The sequence below is a fragment of the Canis lupus genome, chromosome 7 (assembly GCF_003254725.2).
Source record: "Canis lupus dingo isolate Sandy chromosome 7, ASM325472v2, whole genome shotgun sequence".
Taxonomy (NCBI): domain Eukaryota; kingdom Metazoa; phylum Chordata; class Mammalia; order Carnivora; family Canidae; genus Canis; species Canis lupus.
In genome coordinates this window covers 1,845,460-1,865,285 of record NC_064249.1, presented here as the reverse complement: position 1 = coordinate 1,865,285, position 19,826 = coordinate 1,845,460, and the positions used below count along the sequence as shown (strand labels likewise).

Sequence of the window (19,826 nt, the reverse complement as noted above, 5' to 3'; positions counted from 1 at the left end):
GACTTCTACGCAGCCAGACGGGGAGAGGTCCCCAACCCGAGAGCCAACGGCCCCGAGGAGGAGCTAGGACCACGGAGGGGACAGCATTCCCATGCTAAGCAACCCCAGAAAGGGACATTTAGACACATCTCCCCTCTGCGGAGCAGTCCCCGCTCTGCCTGGCACCCGACGCCTTCCTGAGTACTTCTCGCACGCACGTTGCTGTTCTAGCGACCAGGGCGGGGTGGCGTGTGGAGAAACTGAGGCAGAGAGACTCTCACAGCAAAGAGCTACTTAGAGTGGCACTGGGGTGGTTTAGAGCAGTCTGAGGAACACGTGCTTGGAGGGAGAGAGCCCTGGGTTCAGATCCAAACCCCTCCATGTACGGGCTGTGGGCGTTTGCTCCTCCGTACAGTGGGAATAACCCCAGTTAGCTGGTGGGGCTCCGGTGGGGTAGAGTGGGACGGTGTAGACACGCTGCCTGGCACAGGGCAAGGGTTCAAGAGGTAACAGTGCTCAGCCACCCCCTAGTTCAGACTTCTTTCTATCTGGGCATGCTTTGTGCTATAAAGAAGTGGAAGGAAGGGAAGGGAAGGGAGGGGAAGGGAAGGAGGGAGGGAAGGAAAGGGAAGGGAAGGGAAGGAAGGAGGGAAGGAGCTTAGCTGTAGACGAAAACCTTCGAGGAAAACCTTCAACGACCCTTTGTTGTATCTGACGCTCACTGGGCCCCACACCAGACAAACCCCTCAGGCACACTAAGTTAGGGCTTATTTCTCAAGCATTTTATTCCCTTCAAGCCTTTAGGGGCCCTATGGCTTCTGCTCCCTCCGAACCGCTGCTCTGCGACAACAGGCGTCCGGCCCGCTCTGCGGTGGGTGAACCGAGGCCCAGAGGACAAGCAGACAGGAGGCCCCACGACGCAGCCAGTGGGCGAACCGCACTGGCCCCAGGCCTGCCCTCGCCCCGGAGCTGTAAGAGCAAGGGTGCCAGGCTCCTGGCACCTCTGCCACTTCCTCAGCCCCCGCTCCACCCCGTCCCCACCCGGAGGGTTTCAAGGCGGAGCCCAATGGGTTGGGGCTGGCCGGCAGGCAGGCTGGGTGGTGGCGGCGGTTTCCGGGGCCTGTGCTTACTACACTCCACTTCCGTGTGATGACATAAGCCCTCTTTCTGCAGCAGGAGGCCACCACCGCGACTCTCGGGTCATCAGGCCCGGGAGGGCCTGTCTGGGCCTCGGTTTCCCACACCTGGAAACCGGGCAGCACGGGACACCACTGGCATTTGTTTGGCCCTGGCTGGCCTTGGGCTCCCAGAGGATGGGACTCGGAAGGCACCCCCACCCCCACCCTCGCACGGTTCTTTTCTATCCTCTCCAGTCTCTTTGCCCCGAGCCACCAAGTCTTTTGATTCAAAATTTAGACAGACGTTGACCAAGATCGCAGAGTGGCCAGAGGCTCTGGAAATAACTACAGCTGGAGAACCCAGATGAGCGGGGGCAGGGGTAGGATCTAACACTGTCCGTGGGGAGCCCCTCCGTCCTCTTCCCGCCGCTGCTCACCCCTGGAGTGTCCACGGATAGATGTGGGACCTGTAGAGGGACTGCCCTGCCCCAGCCAACTAAAGGATGGAAGCTTCGGGAAACCAGGCAAAGATATCGGGGGCCAGGGGTTAGGCCCCTACTGAGGGCTCCCCTCATGGCAGGGATTCAGAAGTGGGGGTTTCAAAGGGTCTTAAAAGAAACATACCATGTGACTTGGCTTCCTTCCCCAATTTCCCCTTTGCCAACTTGCATTTCTTAGCAGCCACCCCTTCCCCTTCTCCCCCCATCAATCAGGCCTGTGTTGCAGCCCGGGGCAGGGCACAGCTCAGCCTCACCTCTCCCAGGCATCGTCCCCCTGTCCCCCACCCATCCCCAGGTAGAGAGAGGCTGGTTCTAGGCCAGCCTTGGGCCCAGGGAGCTGAGTGAGTCCCTACCTACAGGGGATTAATGGATAAAGGGATCACAGGGCAGGACGGACAGGGGCTGGCCTGGGAATCTCAGAGCAAAGGCAACTAGCCCGGGTTCAGGCGGCAGGTGGGCCAGACTGCAGGGAGGCTTGGGGTAGTGCTTTTGGGGTCTGCTGGTGCCTAGACCTTCTCCCCTTATCTCACAGCCCCAGGTTCTGAAAGTTTCCTCCCCTGGCTCTCTCCCAGCCCCCGCTGGCCTGTGGAGATTTGCACACGGCCAGCTTTGATCCTCTTCCCAAGGAGATTACAGGGCCAGGAGCCCTGAGCCTGGCACTGCTCACCTAGTCTAACAGTTCCTGCCAGGACCTCCCCACTCACACAGGCGTGCATGTGCACATGCGACACACGCACACACACCCACCCCACCCAAACCAAGTCTGTCTCACTCCTGGCCCCCTTGTCCCAAGAGTTGGACCCAAGACTCGCCATTTTATTCTCATGGGAACTCAGACAGCACTTGAGTTAGATACAAGAAAGCACTTCCGGGAAGTCAGACAGCTGAACCTGGCACCAGGTTGGGCCCTTGACAGCTCCAAAGCCCTGGCCTTTCCCAACTCCCATACTCTAGCCTGCCACCCAGTCCTTTAGGTGGGACAAGTGACTCCTGGAGACGGGGTGGGGGGTTGATAGGGATCCAAAAGCATGGGGGACTCTCCCCTACAGCTCCTCTGTGGCACCATCTGCTCCCTGTCCCGACCCCAGCCCTAGTCTGGCCCTATTCTCAGCTCTTTGATTAGAAACTGGGTTCTGTCCAGGCATTGTCTGCCTTCCACGGCCGGCTGCCCATTGAGGTCTGGCGTGTGCCAGGCTGGGCGCTCAGGCTGGAGTGGGAAGGGACAAGTGGGCTGGGTGCTCACCTTCCAGAAGCCCCCTAAGGCCTGGCTCTCCTGATGTTCAAATCTACCCACCCCTCCATCCGAGATCAGCAACTTGAGGCAAGGAGGGGGCGCATGTGGATGTTACTAGAGCAGTCTGAGTGGGAGGCAGAGATGATACCCATCACCCCCAAAGAGCTGGGTGCCGTGGGCAGGCACAAGCCCTTCTCCGGAATGGGGCTCAGAAACCTTCTGCTGGTCGTGCTAAGAAGGCAACACCAGCTTTTCCTCACTCCTCTGCACAAAGTGCCAATCCCATGGGGCTTTCCCACACTTTACTATGCCCCAGTCTAGCCGGGGGAGGCTTGGCGGTAGTAGAAGGGGCTTTCTTTGGCTCCCTCCTGTAAGATGGAGTCTAAAGGAAAACCCTCAGGGGAGGAGCGAGCACCCTAAGTCCCTTCCTTCCCAGCCCTGCCTGGTTCACAGTGACTGGGGCCAGGGCGTCATTTCCCTTTTATGAGGTACTTGGACTCTCCCGAGCTGCTGCAGATGTCATATTTACATTTCTCACTACCCCCCCCCCCCCCCACCACCACTTGTACCTCCCTCCCTCGACCTCCACAGGATCCTGCTGCAATGTCAGCCCCAGCAGCAGCCTGGCCCCGCCCCGGCCAGCCCACCAGGCACCTGCTCGGCTCCTCTTTGTCTCTCTGGCTGCTCAGGGCCAGAAAGGCTGTGTTCAAGTGATGCTGAGACTGCACGATGCCTGGGTGGGAGGCACCTCAATCTCTCTTCCTGGACCCCAGAGCTGCAACCAAATGCCCACTCCTCCTCTCTGAGCTGCAGAGGACTGGCCAGATGTCTGGGGCGAGGGGGGGGGTGGGGGCATCCGCCCTGGGGCAGGAGGAGGAAGCTTTTCCATAGTCATCCCTGGTCCTGTCTAGAGTGACTTCGATGGACTCTTGGAATCTGGGTCACCTACAACCCAGGGAATCCAGAGACCTGTCTCAGAGACCCACCCTAGCTCTGGAGCCAGTACCCCCACTCCCATCAGGCAGGGCTGGGGCACAGATGGATGCATTTCTCCACCACCCCTGCCTTGGTGACCAGTCTCAGACTGGCATGCTCCCATCGACAGACCCCTCTCAAAGAGGAAAAGCCAAAACAAAAACAGGGAGAGGTGGTGCGGCATAAAGCGCCTCCACCCAACACAAAGGGCTCAACTTTGCATGATTTCCTGCCTCACACCTCTGTGTACCCCTCCCCGCAGAAGCCCCCTAGCCTGCTCCTCACCCTCCTTCCCTCAGTCCCTGCAGGTCCCAGGTGAGACCATGCACCCCCCCACCTCCATTTTATCTGAGAGCCTGAAGATGAGGTATCAGGGGCACGCCCTCCCTCCGGCCCCCTCCGAGGTACAACCTCAGACACCCCGCTTCCTCCGTGCCCTGGCCCCATCTCCTCTTGGGACAGGGCCAGCAAGGTTCTCTCCAAAAGTCCTAACTGCCCACAGCAGGCCAAGGCACCGGCCGGCCCTTCCATTCGTCCCTGCACTCAATCCATCTTTGTCTGCAGAACCGGATCCGGGCCGGGCGTGCTGCCTTCCTAGCCTGCCCGAGAGCAGGGAGCTGGCCGACTGGGGTGGACTGGGGTGGACTGGGGGCAATCACCCCCTCCTCCTCCGATACCCCAGCATGAGACAGCAGCCCCAAGGGGAGGCGAAGAGGAAACACACAGACGCTCCGGCCTGGGCCAGGGCTGGGGCTGGGTGTGAAATACCGGATTTCCTTGTTTATTCGATTTTCTGATCATTAAGGGCTCCCAGGAGGGGCCCGAATTACCACCCCAACAAAGCCAGCTTCCAGCAGCCCGCGGGCCGCGCATCTCCCGAGGCAGCCGCCCCGCTCCCGGGAGCCGGCTGGGCGGTGCAACGCGGCCCCACGCCCACGCGAGACAAAGCCCCGCGCGCGGTGCACGTCCCTACCTGACGGCCACCTTGACGCAGCAGTCCCCCTGGCCGGCCATGGTCCTCTGGCTGCGGGGTCCGCGCGTGGATCAGGGGCGGGGGCCCGGGGGCCCGAGCCCCGGGGTGCGGCTGCGGCTGCGGCTGCGGCTGCGGCTGCGGCTGCGGCTGCGGGAGGCGGGGGCGCGGGCACGGCTGGCGGGCTCTGCCGCGGCGGCCGGAGGGGGCATGCTCGCGGGCGGCGAGCGCAGGGGCTCAGCCGCGGCCGGGGCAGGCCCCCCGGGGCTCGGCCCGCGCGCCTCCTCGCGCCATCGGGCGGCGGCGCGCAGCTCCCCACGGCGCGGACACGCGCGCACACACCTCCCGCCCTGCAGCCGCCTCCCGCCGCAGCGCGAACAAAGGGGGCGGGGCCCGCCCGGCCAGGCCCCGCCCACAGCCGCGGCCCTGCCAATCGGAGGCCGGGGGCAGCGGCAGGGGGCGTGGCTTGGGCCTTTAAAGGGCCCTCTTGGCTCGCGGCCACGCTCGCTGGGGGGCCGGCGGGATGGGAGCGTCGCGGAGCAGGAGGAGGAGGAGGAGGAGGAGGGCGGCGCAGGAGCCCCCGCCCCGCCCCCGCCCCGCCCCCGCCCCCGCCCCGGAGTCGCCGACCTCAGCCTCGATGGCACCTCCGTCTCGTGAATGAGGCCACTGGGTCGCAGAGAGGGGGCACTCCCCAAGGTCACGCCGGCTGGGTGGCTAAGCAAGGGGGGAAGACCCCAGGTCCCCCCCGCCCCCCCGGGCGGAGCCCCGCGCTCCAACGCATCGCGCAGCGATTAGCGGTTTATACTTTGAAAGCGCCTGGGAAGCTTCCCTTCTGATTTATAGCAGAATTTGTCACCCTTTACTGAAGGAGATTCTTGCTGGTGACTAACGAACATTACCCGCCCTCCCCCCTCCTCCACCCTGCCGCATTTAAAGTTCATCTTTGGGTTGATTCCTGGCTGTAGGCTCCTCGCCCTGATGGGCCCCTCCCTGCGCTGCACCGAGGAGGCTCCGTTGACCTTTGTGACCCACAGAGGACCCTTCGGGGCGTGAGCCAGGCCCCGTTGTGGCCCTGGGGGCAGAGGGTCAGGGTTGGAGGCCCGAGCTGCCCAGGGAGACCTGCCCAGGGAGACCAGAGAACAAAGGGGGCGCTGGAGGCTGGAGCCGGGCGCTTGGGTACAGAGGCTGGAGGGGCGAGGTGCGGGGTGGGGGGAAGGGGACCGAGCAGTACAGCGGCCTTTGCATGGATATAAACGACAAGGGGGAGCCCTGGAGCCTTTAGACACAGGGCAGAGATGGAGAAGAGCAGTGCTCTGAGAAGTGGCAATTCCCTCTCCACTCCACCCTCCCTCCCCTTGAGCCCAGACACCTTCTCCCTGCCCCGCCCCCCAACTCCCAACATTGGGGCCATTCACAGGGCCTTCACCCGTGGCCCTCCCTTCCCACACTCCAAACAGCTCCCTCCCCTGGAAGGAGCCCAAGAGGAGGACCCAGCTGCAGCTCCAGATGTGGATGATGCTCTCTGGGGGAGGGGGAAGGGGACTCAGACTCCAAGCCTCTTGCATCACCCTCCAGGGATGATGAAACTATGTCAGAGATTTTGGCAAGGGTGTAGGGTAGGGTCTGAGGACTTATCTGTTGGTGGCATCCTCCTCCCTTCCCTCCCCTCCTCACCCCCACGGATAACCGCTCTATCCAGTAGTCCAGGTCACTGCTAGCCTCAAACCAGAACAATGATCACTTCAAGGGCAAATTTCAAGGGCAAATCAACACCGCTCCCCCGCCCCCAACCTGATGGAAAACAGGGCACCGCCAGCCGTGCCCCAAGGGTGGAGGAGGAGAGGCAGGCAGGCAGGTGGCACAGCTGGGATCCTGCACCTTTTATTAGCATTTGAACCTAGAGGAAGCTCTCTCTGGGGGCCAGTGGGTCACCCCTTCCAGAGCAGCAGGCCTGTGGAGTGTTGAGTCAGATGCTGGACACTCTCTCCCCATCTTCCAACCAAATAAGGGATGGGGAGGCAACTAACATTTAGGGACCACCTATGAGAACCAGGTGTTTTACATGCAGAGTCTCATTTCATTCTCCTAGCCTTGTGAACTGGGCCTTATTATTTCAGTTTTGCAGGGGTGGAGAATGAGTCTCACCCAGCACGTAAGCGACCGACCCAGGATTTGGACTCACAGCGTCTTGTTCCAGACTTCCCAGATCACCTCTAGGCAGCTGCCCCAGGGGAGGACGCTGGGCTAACCCAGGCTTTCCCTTCAGGTCTAGCTCTCCTGGATGGTGGTGCTGCATTTTTGCAAAACTGCTCTCACGAGAAAAAAAAAGAAAAAGAAAAAGAACTGCTCTCACGCCCACCAGAGGCTTGACTTGACTTCTCTGGGGCTCATCTCTCGTTTCCTGTCTCTAGGAGGTCCCCTCTGACTTCCAGAGTAGGTGACCCTTCTGACTCACAGCTTCACTGCTGGGAAATGGCGCCAGAGCTGCTGCACCAACCTCCCCTCCCCCCACCCATCCCTCCAGGCTAAAAGATGTTGAGCCAGGGGGAGCAGGGAGGCACTGGGGGCTGGAAACGCAGGCCACCTCAGCAGCTCCGTCCTGGGACCCCAGGGAGCAGCAGGGCAGCTAGGTGTCCGGCTCCTGGGCGCTGCTGCCCAGAGGTGAGGCCGGCAACTGGGCACAGAGGTCAGAGGGGGATCCACGATGTAGCAGGAAGATGCTTAAGCTGTGACTCGGGAAGATTTAGGTTAGATGGGTCACAGGAGGCTGGGGACTGTGCTGTCCCTGCCCTCTCAGCTCAGCCTCTACTTCCTCTCCCTGGTTTGTTCCTTCCCACTCCTTCCCACCCCTTCCCACCGCTCTCCCTCCTCCCCTCTCCCTCCTCCCCTCCTTCCCTTGGTTCTTTCCTTCCCAACCTTGAAGTTAATCTTGCCTATATGCCTGTCTCCCCCAAACCCCACCCCTCTCCTCTCTGCCCGACAGAAACAGGCAAACACATGTGCACTTTACCCGGGTTTGGCCCCGAGTCCCCCAGTTGGATGGGGGTTTGGGCCCCGGTTCTTGTCCTGAGCTGGGGCCTTTTCCCACCAGGTGTCTAGGGGCCTCCATCATTTCTCTTGACAGGAGCCGAGGGCGTCTGGGCAGATGGGAACGTGGGGGAGCTGAGGAGGACCCTCTCTGAGGCAGGAAGCTCCCACTCCTGTAGTTAAAATACTGCAGCAGCAACTCGAGGAAGCCATCTGGCCCGGATCTCTCAGGCATGGCCTAGCTCTCCACAGCGACCCTAGAGTGACAAATCAGTACACCGAAGAGATGCCCTGAGGCTCTGGAGAAATGTCTCCAGAGGTGGCCTGCACCACCTGCACCACCTCTTGAGTCTCGATCCCTTTTATCTTCTTTAGGGTTAGCACCAAGCATTGGCATTTGCAGAAACTTTCTGAGCACCATCCTGAAGTTCTGGGGGTGGAAAGTAGAGAGTTCTGGACCTCCGGTCCTAACGGCTGGCCCCACCCCGGCCGCTGTGCTTGGGTCCATGGGAGATTGGGCATCAGCCCATCCTGCCGGCCAACGGTCCAGCCGCACACCACCCAGTGCCCACCTGGAGATGGAGCCCAGCTCTGCCTGCCAACGGGAGCTCAGAATCCCAGAGAGGGGCTACTGTGTGCAGGTTCAGAGGTCTGAGCTCAGCCTGACTTCCTCTGTTACAGAAGGAGGCAGACTTTGCCTTAGAGGAAACCAGACTTTGTTATAAATAGCAGGGAGAGAGAGAACTGCTGTGGATTATAAACACCCTGTCAGTCCTAAATAAAACCCAACTATTTTTGGTTCCAAATGTTAATGACAGTTTAATTAATACTCCACATAACCTCAGACATGGGCTTTCCATCCACTTTCTACTTTGCCATGCTTCCCAGGAGAGCCAGAGGCAGGAGGAGCAGGTGTGGACAAATTCTCAACGTCACAGAGCCCAAACGTTGAAAAGAACCCTAAGATCATCCAGTTTTACAGCTTCATTTTCAGGTGAGGAAACTGAGGCCCAGATGGGTAAAGAGACTTGTCCACGGTTGCACAGTAAGCTAGTGAGCAGGGACCAAAAGCATGGTCCCCTGAGTCCCAGAGCAGGGCAGCTCCCACAACGGCGTGGAGGGACCCAGAGGCTAACCACCCAAGACTGGGCTGCATGTGAGGTTATGATTCGGATAAAAGCTAAGACTGTGCAAAATAACCAGAGACAGGGATGCCTGGGGGGCTCAGACCAGCGTCTGCCTTGGGCTCAGGACCAAGGGATCGAGTCCCACATCAGGCTCCCTGCATGGAGCCTGCTTTTCCCTCTGCCTGTGTCTGCCTCTCTCTGCGTGTCTCTCATGAATAAATAAATAAGATCTTTAAAAAAACAAAACAAACAAAACAAAAAAAAACCAGAGACGGCCCGGAAGCCAGAGTGTGGTGCTCTGAGTCAGAGATGTGGGTTCAGATGCGGCGCCGCCACTCACTAGCTGTGCAACCCTTGGCGAGTCCCGGAGCTACTGCAAACATCTGCTCCCCCACCTCAAAATGAGGGTAATCCCACTGGCCTCATCTCAGGACTTGGACGAGGGGGAAGTAAGGTAACCTGGACCGAGCACCCAGTACGATGCTCGGCACTGCGCAGGTAGTCCTGTCCTTCCCGTGGCCCGTGGATTCTCCGCCCCCTCTTAAGCGGGCCTCGGTCCTCGAAGTGGACATGAAGTGTCTAAGATGAGAGTGGATGAGGCTGGTGTGAACAAGGTGATGCGGTGTGGCTGGCCTCCGCGCTCGCCGGTGATCCAGGCAGGTGATCCAGGCAGGTGATCCAGGCAGGTGCCTCTGCTGGCCGCTCCGTGGGGAGGCCGGGGGTGGGGCAAGTGTTTGCAGACGCAGGACGGAGCCTGGCGTGCGGATCCCTTCTGTCCACAAACACTCCTGCTCTCCGCCTCGCTGGCGGTTACCTGGAGGGCATCGGAGCTTCATTTTCCTCACCCCATGTGCTACCCTGGGCCGAGGATGTTACGTAAGATTTCTCGTGTAATCCTCACGTCTAATCCTCACGGCGATCTCTAAGTAAATACTGGTATTGTCCCCATTTTGCAGAAGAGGAAAAGGGCTCGAGGTCACTTGGCTAAGGTAGCAGTCATTAGTGCCGTGCGCCAAATACTTCCGGCTCTCTGCCTTCTGTCACAAGGCAGGACTGCACGTCCTCTGATGTCAGCTGTGGACGTGTGACCGACTTTGGCCAGGGGCACGTGGGCAAAAGTGACCCGTATCACGTCTAGGTGGAAGCTTTATGAGCTTCCGGCTCCCTCATACCGCTTCAGGTTGTTTGTCGGGTTTGAGTGAGAAATAAACTTTTATTGTGTTAACCCACTCAAATTATGGGCTTGGCCTGGCCTAGCCTAGTCGGTAAAGGGGCAGAGCCAGAATTCAGACCCCAGAGGGCCCAAAGGCCTCCCAGGACTCCACCCGCCTGCCTAGGACACACGAAGCCCCTTGTGGATTCTGATCTGACCACTTGTGGGGCCGCAGAAAGGGCCCCACAGCCTCTCGGCCTCCGCTTATCTCTACTCCCTATGATTTGACTTAAGATTTTTGCCACGTTTCCAAATTGTTGGGGCCCACGTGAGCATGGCTCCATGTCAACTCCTTGGGGGCCCAGGGTCTTGTGGCAGCCGTGCTGAGCCAGCCCTTGGGAATCCTCGGGAGCCACTCTGAGAAGTAATTAAAGGAAAACCCAAGGGACTTCGGGTGCTGCTGCCTGTCGCTTGCCTAGGAAACCGTTCTCAAGTCTGGTATCAGGATATATCTGTGGGACCCCCAGCTCCGAGCTCCTAGAAGAAGCCGACTGGGGGGTCGCATGGATCCTCTCACTGCTCCCCTGTCTGATCCTTGTGCTGGGCATCGTGTAAATGCTACAGCTCCATACTGTCACGTAGGCCTCATGACGCAGGAGCCGTTATCATCCCCGTGTTAACAAAGGACATCAAGACTTGCCCAAGGTCACGCCACGCGTGATGGAGCAGGGGTCAGAGCCACCCAAGCAAGCCGGATTCCAGTTTCATCTTGTGTTGGGTTACAGTGAAGAGTGAAGATGGGTCTTAGGGCATCTTTGGCTGCTGCTGAGCCGAAAAAGTGAGCAGAGCCCCTGAGAGGCCACCTGCTTCCCAGGGTCACACAGTGACTGGCACACGGGTGTTCACAGAGGCTTTATTTGTCCTGGCTCCAGACTGGAAACAACCCAAATGTGCATCAACAATGGGGGGTGGGCGGTGGGGGTGCGGAGAGGAGGGGGCAGGGACCGGGAACAGAACTGGGAGGGACGGCGGTGTGGGGGGGTACTAATAGGCATCAGGAAATTCGAGGGTGCTGGTCGATCTATCTGTCATCTTGATGGTGGTGTTGGTTCCGCGGCTGTGTATGCATCCTTCAGAAACAGTCGAATGGGGCCCCTGGAATACGTGCGGTTTATTACATATTAATGATAACTTAATGAACTTTTCTTAAAAGGCAACTTGTTCCAACTTCTTTGCTCAAACAAGGATGCAGAGCACCTTGCCTGGGTCCCGGGGACAAAGAAGGAACAGGAGTCCTGGCCACCTGGAGGGAGAGCTCACTGCCCTGCCTCATGTGGCCTGTGGGCTCGGTGAGGCTCCCGTCTCCCCTAGGAGGGACAGTGGGGGGGATTAGAGAGCTTGGAGAGGGGAAGCACACACGAAAGGAGAGGGAGCAAGCAGGGAGCCGAACTGGCAAAGCCAAAGGGGGGCAGGAAACAAAAGAGAGGACCAGGGGGCACCTGGGGGGCTCAGCGTTGAGCACCTGCCTCCGGCTCAGGGTGGGATCCCCAGGTCCTGAGATCGAGTCCCACATCAGGCCCCCTGATGGGAGCCTGCTTCTCCCTCTGCCTGTGTCTCTGCTTCTCTGTGTGTCTAATGAATAAATAAATAAAATCTTTTAAAAGAGAGAGAGAGAGAGACGCCTGGGTGGTTCAACGGTTGAGCATCTGCCTTTGGCTCAGAGTGTGATCCTGGGGTCCTGGGATCAAGTCCCACATCAGGCTCCTCTCAAGGAGCCTGCCTCTCCCTCTGCCTGTGTCTCTGCCTTTCTCTCTCTGTTTTTCATGAATAAATAAAATCTTAAAAAAAATAAAAATAAAAAAAAATAAATTAAAAAGAGAGAGAGAGATGATCAGGAAGGAGGAAGGAAGGGGGCAGAGCTCCTGCCCCAAACCTGGTGGTGAGGAGGGGGCCTCTGAGGCGGTCCTGGCCAGGACCCCAGAGAAGCCACATCCTCTTGCTTCAGATGCCACCCCGTAGGTGCCTTCCCTAAGCCCCACCCTCCCCTAGGAGCCAGTGATTTCCAGTCCCCAGGGATGCATCATTTCCGTGGATTTTAATAGATATTTGCTACAGCCAGACCCTACAGAGCAAAATGCCAGCAAACAAACATTTAACACTTTAAAAATAGGAGGGGATGGCAGGGGCGGGGGGGTGGGGGCAGGTGTTGGGGACTTGGGGGGAGAGGTGGTAGGGGGAGATCACACAGGATCAACCTCTGAAGTGCACTTTTACAAAAATACATCAGATTGCGAATTTTATGGGGCGGTAGTGAGTGCCTCCCCCCAGGCTGTGCGTGTGTGTGCGCGTGTGTGCGCGTGTGCATGCGTGTGCCGAGTCTCAGGGGGTGGTTTTCAGAGAATTTCAAAGGCCCTTTGACCGTGACAGCCTCCGTTGGCCTGAGGTGACAATCTTTTGAAAACTCCATCTCTCCCCCAGCCATGTACTTCCTGACACCTGTCCGGTTGGCAGAGGGATGCTTCGCCTCCAGGAGAGGATTCGCCGGGGCCAGGAGGATGCAAAGAGCATGCAAAGAGCTTTTTCCTCCTCTTTAAGTTCCACACCAGGTTGGAGGCTCCAAAGAAGAGTTTGAAGTCAGGATGCAAATCCGAATGACCTCAGAGGGAGAGGCCACAATCTGTCTCCCCACCCCAAGCCCCACTATGACGATCGACGATCGGCTGGGCTGGCCAAGCAGATCCAGGAGGAGATGGGGGTGGGGGTGAGACTCCAGGCCCGGAGGCCCAGACATGAGGCACCTGGAGAGAGTCGGCCTCCCATAGTGGCCAGCCCCAGGGCAGCAGGACCCCCTGGCAGACGGCTCCTTAGGGTTGCTGTGCTGAAGGCCCACCTGCCCTCTGAGCCATGACAGGTGCTGGGAGCCCCGTCCACCTCCGTCTGCCCCAGAACAGCCCCGCTCAGGACGGGATCCACCTGAGTGAGCCTTCATCCCCACCACACCGATTGGTGTAAACTTCCCGGGGCAGGTGGGTGGGGTCTCTGCACCCCCCTCACCAGGGGCACTGGTGGTACTGGGGTGCCCCGGGGCAGTGGGGAGCCACCCTCGTTATAGTAGGTTACATGTTATAAAATTGCTGTTTTATAGGCAAAAGGGATGGGATGTCCCTAACCTCAAATGACGCTGCTTGGCAGTTGACGGGTGTGCTGTCCTGACTTCACCCGTCCTCCTCCCTCCTCCCTCCTCCCTCCCTCCCTTCCTTCCTTCCTTTGCTCCTTGCTGGGGATACACACTTGATAAACTCACTGTCCTTGAGGGACTCTCAGGAGAAAAAAACAAGCTTTAAACGCTTAGCCACCCTACAGGGTAATAAAAGCCGTAATAAGAGTTCACACTCACAAGGGCACTAGGGAAGAGGCGAGTGCGGGATGGAGGGGCAGACCATGGGGAAGGCGCAGGGGGGCCTGGGCGAGCAGGGGCTGCGCCGTGGCAGGCTGGGGGGGGCCTTGGGCCAGGTCCGCGGGGGGTCGAGGTGGGACGAGGTGGGGACCGGGGGCTGGGGCCTTGTCGGATCATCCCAGCGATTCGAGACGTCAGCAGCTGGGTGTGCCCCTCTCCACTTCACTGCTTCGGGCCCGGGGTCTGGGGCTGTGCTCTCGTCATGGAGTGGGGGGCACACGGGCACCTAGTCTGCCGACAGTGCTGCAAACACGGAATGGATGCAGCAGGTGAGGAGGGCAAGGGCGCGGGCCTTTTAAAAATGAGATGCGCCTGCGAGCGGCGCTGCCCCCAGGCCGGGCCTTGGGCCCTTGGGCCCTTGCACCTGCACAGCGCGGGGGTGGAGGGGATGGGGGGGTGGGGGGATGCGGCCCCTCCCGGCTCCTCCCCTGGCTCCTCTCAGTCCTGGTTTTCTTCCTCTGGCTGGAGAGCGACCCTGCCCTACAAGCTGTTGGCCCCATGATGGGTTCTTGGGATCTGATGCCAGACAAAGGGGGACAAGGCCAGCCCTGGGTGGGCAGGGCCTTCCCTGGCGGCTTCTCTGGGAGGCGGGAGTGGCCTCTCCACCATGGGCTGTCTGTCCTGGAGGCCTGCGGGGGTTGCCGTCTGAGGCTGAGCCCCCTGGCTGCGGGCACCCAGCCTTCCATGGGGGCCCAGGACGCCCTAAGCCCAGTGCCCACCCAGAAGGGCCTGCTTGCTCACTGGAATCAAAGCAGCAGCTTCTTACCAAGGGCCGGGGCTTTACGCGGTCGCCTCCCCCACTTCAACAGCCTGGAGGTGGGACTTCATCCCCCATTTCACAGAAGGAGGAGCGGAAGCTTGAGAGGACCCTGAACTGCCTGAGCTCCTGGCGTGGAGGCCGGAGCCTGGGACCCAGGTGCCCGGGGCTGCGCCCTGGAACATGCTGCGGAGGGCGCCATGCGCTTCCTTCACGGACCCCTCAGCCCCAGCCCGGTTGAGAACCGGGGCCCTCCCTGCCCCGCCCTCCCTGCCCCGACGTCCGACTAGGCCCCAACGGCCTCGCCACGGCCACCCTCACTGGTTTTGCAGGGGGCCTCCTGCTGAGCTTCCCGCTTCCCGCGGCCTAGTCCACTGCTGGCTGCAGCCCCATGCCCTCCCCCTCCCGCCGGCTGCACCCCCCGCTGCTTCTGGGGGACCCCAGGTCTGCAGGGACCGGCAGGGACAAGTAGGGGGGCCAGCACATGCTGCCACTGGCCGGTGCCCGCAGGGACAGAAGGTGCCCCCCTCGGGCTCTGTCAGAGGGCCCGTCTCCCCGCACACGGCCTGCTCCCCTTGGCTCCCGCCTCAGCCCTCGTCCTTCCACACTGTTCCTTCCAGGTTGTATGGAGCAGCCCTGCAGTTCAGTAGGGCTGAGGTGAAGACCCGCTGTTGCCCTGGAGGCACAGCGCCTCCTCCCTGCCTCCCCGGGCCTCCACAGACAGCCAAGGGGAGGCTGCAGAACCCAGGGGGTGCCCGGGCCGTGAGCGGGTGAAGGGAGGGTCGTGCTTCTGCCCCTTTCCCTGCATGTGTTGAGCAGCTGTGGAATCACTGGGCTGCGTGGAAAGGTGCTCAGCTCTAGGGGGGTAACTTCGAACAAGGTGGACCGGCTCCTGGTTCCGTGAAGCGAGCCCCTGGTGTGGGTTGATCCCCAGTCCCCGCCCCACTGGGGGGAAAGGCACCCGTGTTTCCAGGCCAGGCTCAGGGGGCTGGTCAGGGAGGGCTCACTGCAGGAAGCAGTGGTGAAGCTGAGATTTGAAAGACGACTCGGGAGGGAATCCGTGGGGCTGAGGGTTCATGTGGTTTTGCAGAGACAGCGGTGGAACAGTGAGAGGTGAGGGCAGCTCCCCCTGAAGGGCCTGCAGGACAGCTGGACAGCTAGGGGCCCTGCCCTGTGTGAAGGTGGGGGGGGGAGCGGGTAAGCAGAGGCAAGGGTTTAGTATGATATTCTGAGGGTTTCGGGGTGCCTTCAAGGCTTGTAAGCAAGGGAAGACAGAAGGGGAAGAGAGGAGAGGAAGACGGGAGGGCAGTTTAGAAGCTTTTGCCATAGAAGATACATAACACGGGGCCCCTGGGTGGCTCAGTCTGCCTTCAGCTCAGGTCTTGATCTCGGGGTCCTGGGATCGAGCCCTGCAGCCTGGAGAGGGGGTGGTCCCTGCTCATCGGGGAGCCTGCTTCTCCTTCTCCCTCTGACCCTCCCACCCACCCCCTGTACTGTCTCTCTCAAATAAATAAATAAAAATCAAAAAAAAAAAGGAAGAAGAAGGGGCCTAAAATGTTGATTGAACATGTCAGGAAAGTCACTGTGGATATGAAGACAGGCTTGGGAACCACTTAGGTGGGTGAGACCGTGGGGGAAGCTGGGAGCCCAGGATGCACCAGACGTCTGGTTTGAACAAGGCAGGGAGGGGGGGTGGTTCCTGGCGATCAGCAACCTTTGGGGAAAGGACAGTGAGGCCGAATTTGGACATGACGCCCTTTGGGCACAGGTAGGACATACGTGAGGACTTGTCGGGGAGAAGGACACAGAGATGTGAGTTTCGCTGTAGCCATATGGCCATGGGAATCATCAACGCCATGAGATTGATGAGCTGAGAGCGAGTGGCTGAGAGCATCCAGGGGCACTTCCCAAGAGGGAAGAAGGATCAAGGACACAGAGCCCTGAAGAATCACCCCACACGGAGAGGTTGCTGGGCCAGGTGAGCGCTCACAGGGAAGCCTTGGGTGGGAGCACTTGAAAGGTAGGGGGAATTTGGGAGAGCCAGGGGTGCGGGCAGGTCAGGAAGGAGAGAGGGGTAAGTCCTACCTAATGCTGCCTAGAAATCAAGGAAGATAAAGACTCGGGGGCCCCCTGGATGGGAACAAGGTTGTGGGAGACACTGGTGAATGTGGGGCAGAAGGCAGGCTGCATGGGGATGAGAAATGGGAGCTAAGATGGAAATGTGGATGAGGAGACAACTCAGGGAAGAAGTCCGGTGTTCAGGATCGCACTAGATAGATAGACCGGCCTCAGGCAGGTGGACAGGATGCCTGCAAGGACACGTTAAGGTGGAAACACCTGGAATGTTACCCACAGATAGAGGGAGGATGGGGCGAGGGGGAGACGCGAGACAGGTGGAATCGGGGAGCTGGCTGGAGGAGGTCCCAGGCTTCCACGGGGTCAGGACAGGAGGAGGTGAGCAAGAGACCAAGGCCACCAAGTTGGTCAGTCTGGTAAGAGGAGCTGGGTGGGAGGGGGGGGGGTGCCCATGGTGGCTTCTGTTTCTCTGTGGAGGAGGACCGCAGGCTGTCAAGGGGAAGAGGGGGAAGCGCTGGTGTTGAGGTTTGGGGAGGGAGTTACAGTCGTCCAGGGCCGCAGATGTGCAGGTCCCCACGGCCTGGGGCCCGGCTGGGGTTGTGCAGGGTGCTGCGGGGCATCCCTGGTCACCGTGGCCCAAGCCAGGACTGGGCAAGCTCCTCCCAGGAGTGGCAAGGGGAGGGAAGAGCATCCAGGGAAAGGCACGGCTGGGACTCCACGGGCCTCACTCCAGCCTCCGTGGCCCCGTAGCACAGGCACCACGCACCACCCCCTGGGCCTCCCCTGCAGCATCCTTAAAACCCCCTTTAAATACTTAAAAAAGCCCTGCCTCTCAAGGCTGGGACGAGGACGAAATGGACTGCAGTGGACATGCCCCGAATGTAGGACATAGGATGTAGGACGAGGGGAGCGTCTGGCTGCCGCCTGGGAGCCCCCTGCCCAATCATAGTTGCTCCTCCCTCCTGTCTGGTGTGGGAAAGAGGAGCCTGGGAGCTGCAGGTCTTTGATATGCGGGGGCACGAACATTTGAGGGATCTGAGGCCTGTGTCAGCAGTGGACTCTGGCCAAGAAGGTCGGCTGTGGCCGTGACCTGGGATGTGGGGCCGTGGCTTGTAAGGCCACCAGGGCTTCCTGGGCTATGGGGCCCCAGCCAGTGGAAGCGGCCACCGACTTCCAGGAGCATCCACATATTCTCCACGACGGGCCCCTCTTCCCCCTGGGCCCAGACTCCCAAGCCCACCATGAGCGGTGCTCCCGGGAAATAGAATGGGGAAGAGAGAAGAATAAGGAGAAGAAGAGTAGGACAAGTTTCACCCCCGCCCCAAAAAGAAAAAGACAAGCAGGGGCCAGGTGCCAATGTCCTGGGCCTGGAGACTTTAATGTCCTGCTGGAGGGAGTGGCCCTCCGCCAGACACACTGGCAGGGACTGGCCCTGTTTGAATGACATTAGAAGCTCCATCCAGCCGGGCCTCTTGCTGGTGGGGGGAGGGCCTGTCCACCCGCCTCCTCCTGAGCACCCCTGCTCAGCCCAGCACCCCCTCCCTCTCCGGTGGTCATGGCAGCCCTAAGCCACGCTGCTGCGGCGTGGGCCTTCACTGCCTGGGGGGCACCAGGGTCTCCCGGGAGCCCAGATGCAGGTCAAGGCTGCCCAGCGAGGACCCGCGGCTCCGGCGTCCCAGCGCACTGGCCCGGCCCTCTGGGGACTCTTGCTTCTTGAGCAGCTCTGTTGCCGCCACCTCCACGTCCTCGGGTTCCATCCGGCAGGCATCTGCCAGGGCCTGGCCCGTTGCCATGACGAAGCTGGCATCGGCCGCCAAGGTGTCCAGGCCTCCTCGGACCAGAGCCTGCGGGAGGACGAAGGCGGGGTGGGCCCTCCCGGGGAGCGGGCGCGGGGGCCGCCTCTCCTGGCCAGCCCGGGCCACCCCCGAGTGCAGCCCATGCTCCGTCCCGCCGCCCTCCTCACCTCTCGAACCAGCCGGGCCGTAGCTGGGGTCGGGCACCTGCAGCCACTCTCCGTGGGCCTCCTGCTGGGGGGCGCTCCCTGAGGCAGAGACCCCGGCGGGGGGCAACTCCGCTCCTCGGGCAGGGGACGCTCCGGCCCGGCACACTGCTCCGAACGCACGAAAGCAAAGACCCCAAGGGGGATGCTGGAGCCCACTGGCATCCAGGGAAACTCCAGCTCTTCAGAGGAAGCCCGAGCCAAGGCCCACGGGGAGGGCACGAGCCAGCAGCCCGGCCGTGCCGTTGCTAACGGCAAAGTGGCACCCTTCCTCCCTGGAGACTTCCTTCCCAGGCCTCTGCCCCGTTACCTGGCAGGGGGCGGGAGACGCCTGGGGTCTGGGCATTTCTCTCTGGGTCCTCTGTCCTTTCAGCTTTTCCACACAGGGCCTGCCGTGGGGTCCTGTGGGCAAGATGCCGCAAGGGCGAGAGGGGCTGCTGATGGCCGCCAGGGACCCCGAGTCCACAGGGCTCCGCTCAGCCCGGCAGCCAGGCCCCGAGAGCTCTCGGAGGGCCTCAGGGCAGTGGGAGGCGCAACGGGGGGTGTGCACATGCCGAGGCCCAGCCACCCCTGGGCCGGGCAGGACCCTGCGCTGTCCCCTTGCATGCACGCCCCCCTGGGCGGCAGGGCCCTCCTGTCCACTGAACTCGAGCATCCTCCAGGCTCCTGGTCACACCCAGCAGTCTGAGGCCTGCTGGGACACTGCCACCATCTCTGAGGGTCCCGGGCCCAAGGGGTCAGTGTGTCCAGGGGTGGTCCTTCGGGATGTGTGGGGTGCAAGTTTCCTGGCGTGCCCCCTTCCCACCTCACTCAGGTACCTAGAGGGCACCTCTGTCCTCTGCCTGGATGAGGAGGCAACTCGTCCATCCCAGCCCAGCTGGCTCCCATCGCGCGACGGGCGCCCAAGCCCCAAGTGTAAGAAGAGAGCGAGGCTCCCCAGGCCTCTCTGGGGGGAAGGCTCAGCTTGTAGGGTGCACAGGAAAGACTGACCCAGGACCCTCCGGGGTTGGCCCAAGGCTCCTCCTCTGGCAGCAGGCGGCTCTGGCTCTCCAGGGAACTCCCTCTCGTAGCGGATGCTGAAAGGGAAGCCAGGCTGGTGAGCCAGAGCAGGCCTGCGTCTCCCGCCATCCTGCCCTTTGTGCTCCCAGGCATCCTTCCCCTCCGGGTCTGGACCCATCGTGGGTGTCGTCTTGACTCCAGGGCTGCTGCTCCCACCGCTCTCTGCCCAGCCGGTCCTGGCTCTCTTAGAGAAACAAGGCAAATACATCCCCTCCTCCTCTCCTTTGCTCGACGGATGCCCTTCCCTGTACCCTTCCCACATTCTGTTCATCTTCCAAGGCCCAGCCTCACAGCCTCTAGGACGCTGGTTCTCAACCTCGGTGGCACGCTGGGTCAGCTGGGGAGCTTTAAACACTAGCAGTGGGTGCGTCCCATCCCTAGAGTCTGCGGTGAGG

The 19,826-nt window shown here is 60.7% G+C and overlaps 1 protein-coding gene across 2 annotated transcripts in view; it reads right to left on the bottom strand.

Moving 5' to 3' along the window:
* Positions 1-17,732: 17,732 nt before the first annotated feature.
* CACNA1S (calcium voltage-gated channel subunit alpha1 S) overlaps positions 17,733-19,826 on the bottom strand; it is a 63,440-nt gene continuing 61,346 nt past the window's right edge. For both annotated transcript variants that reach the window (XM_025458601.3, XM_025458600.3), the window contains 4 exons: positions 19,363-19,448; positions 18,683-18,774; positions 18,337-18,480; positions 17,733-18,217 (listed from right to left, as the gene is read on the bottom strand). In XM_025458601.3, coding sequence (XP_025314386.3) covers positions 17,966-18,217; positions 18,337-18,480; positions 18,683-18,774; positions 19,363-19,448 — 574 coding nt within the window. In that variant the 3' untranslated portion in view covers positions 17,733-17,965. The remainder of the gene's footprint in view (positions 18,218-18,336; positions 18,481-18,682; positions 18,775-19,362; positions 19,449-19,826) is intronic.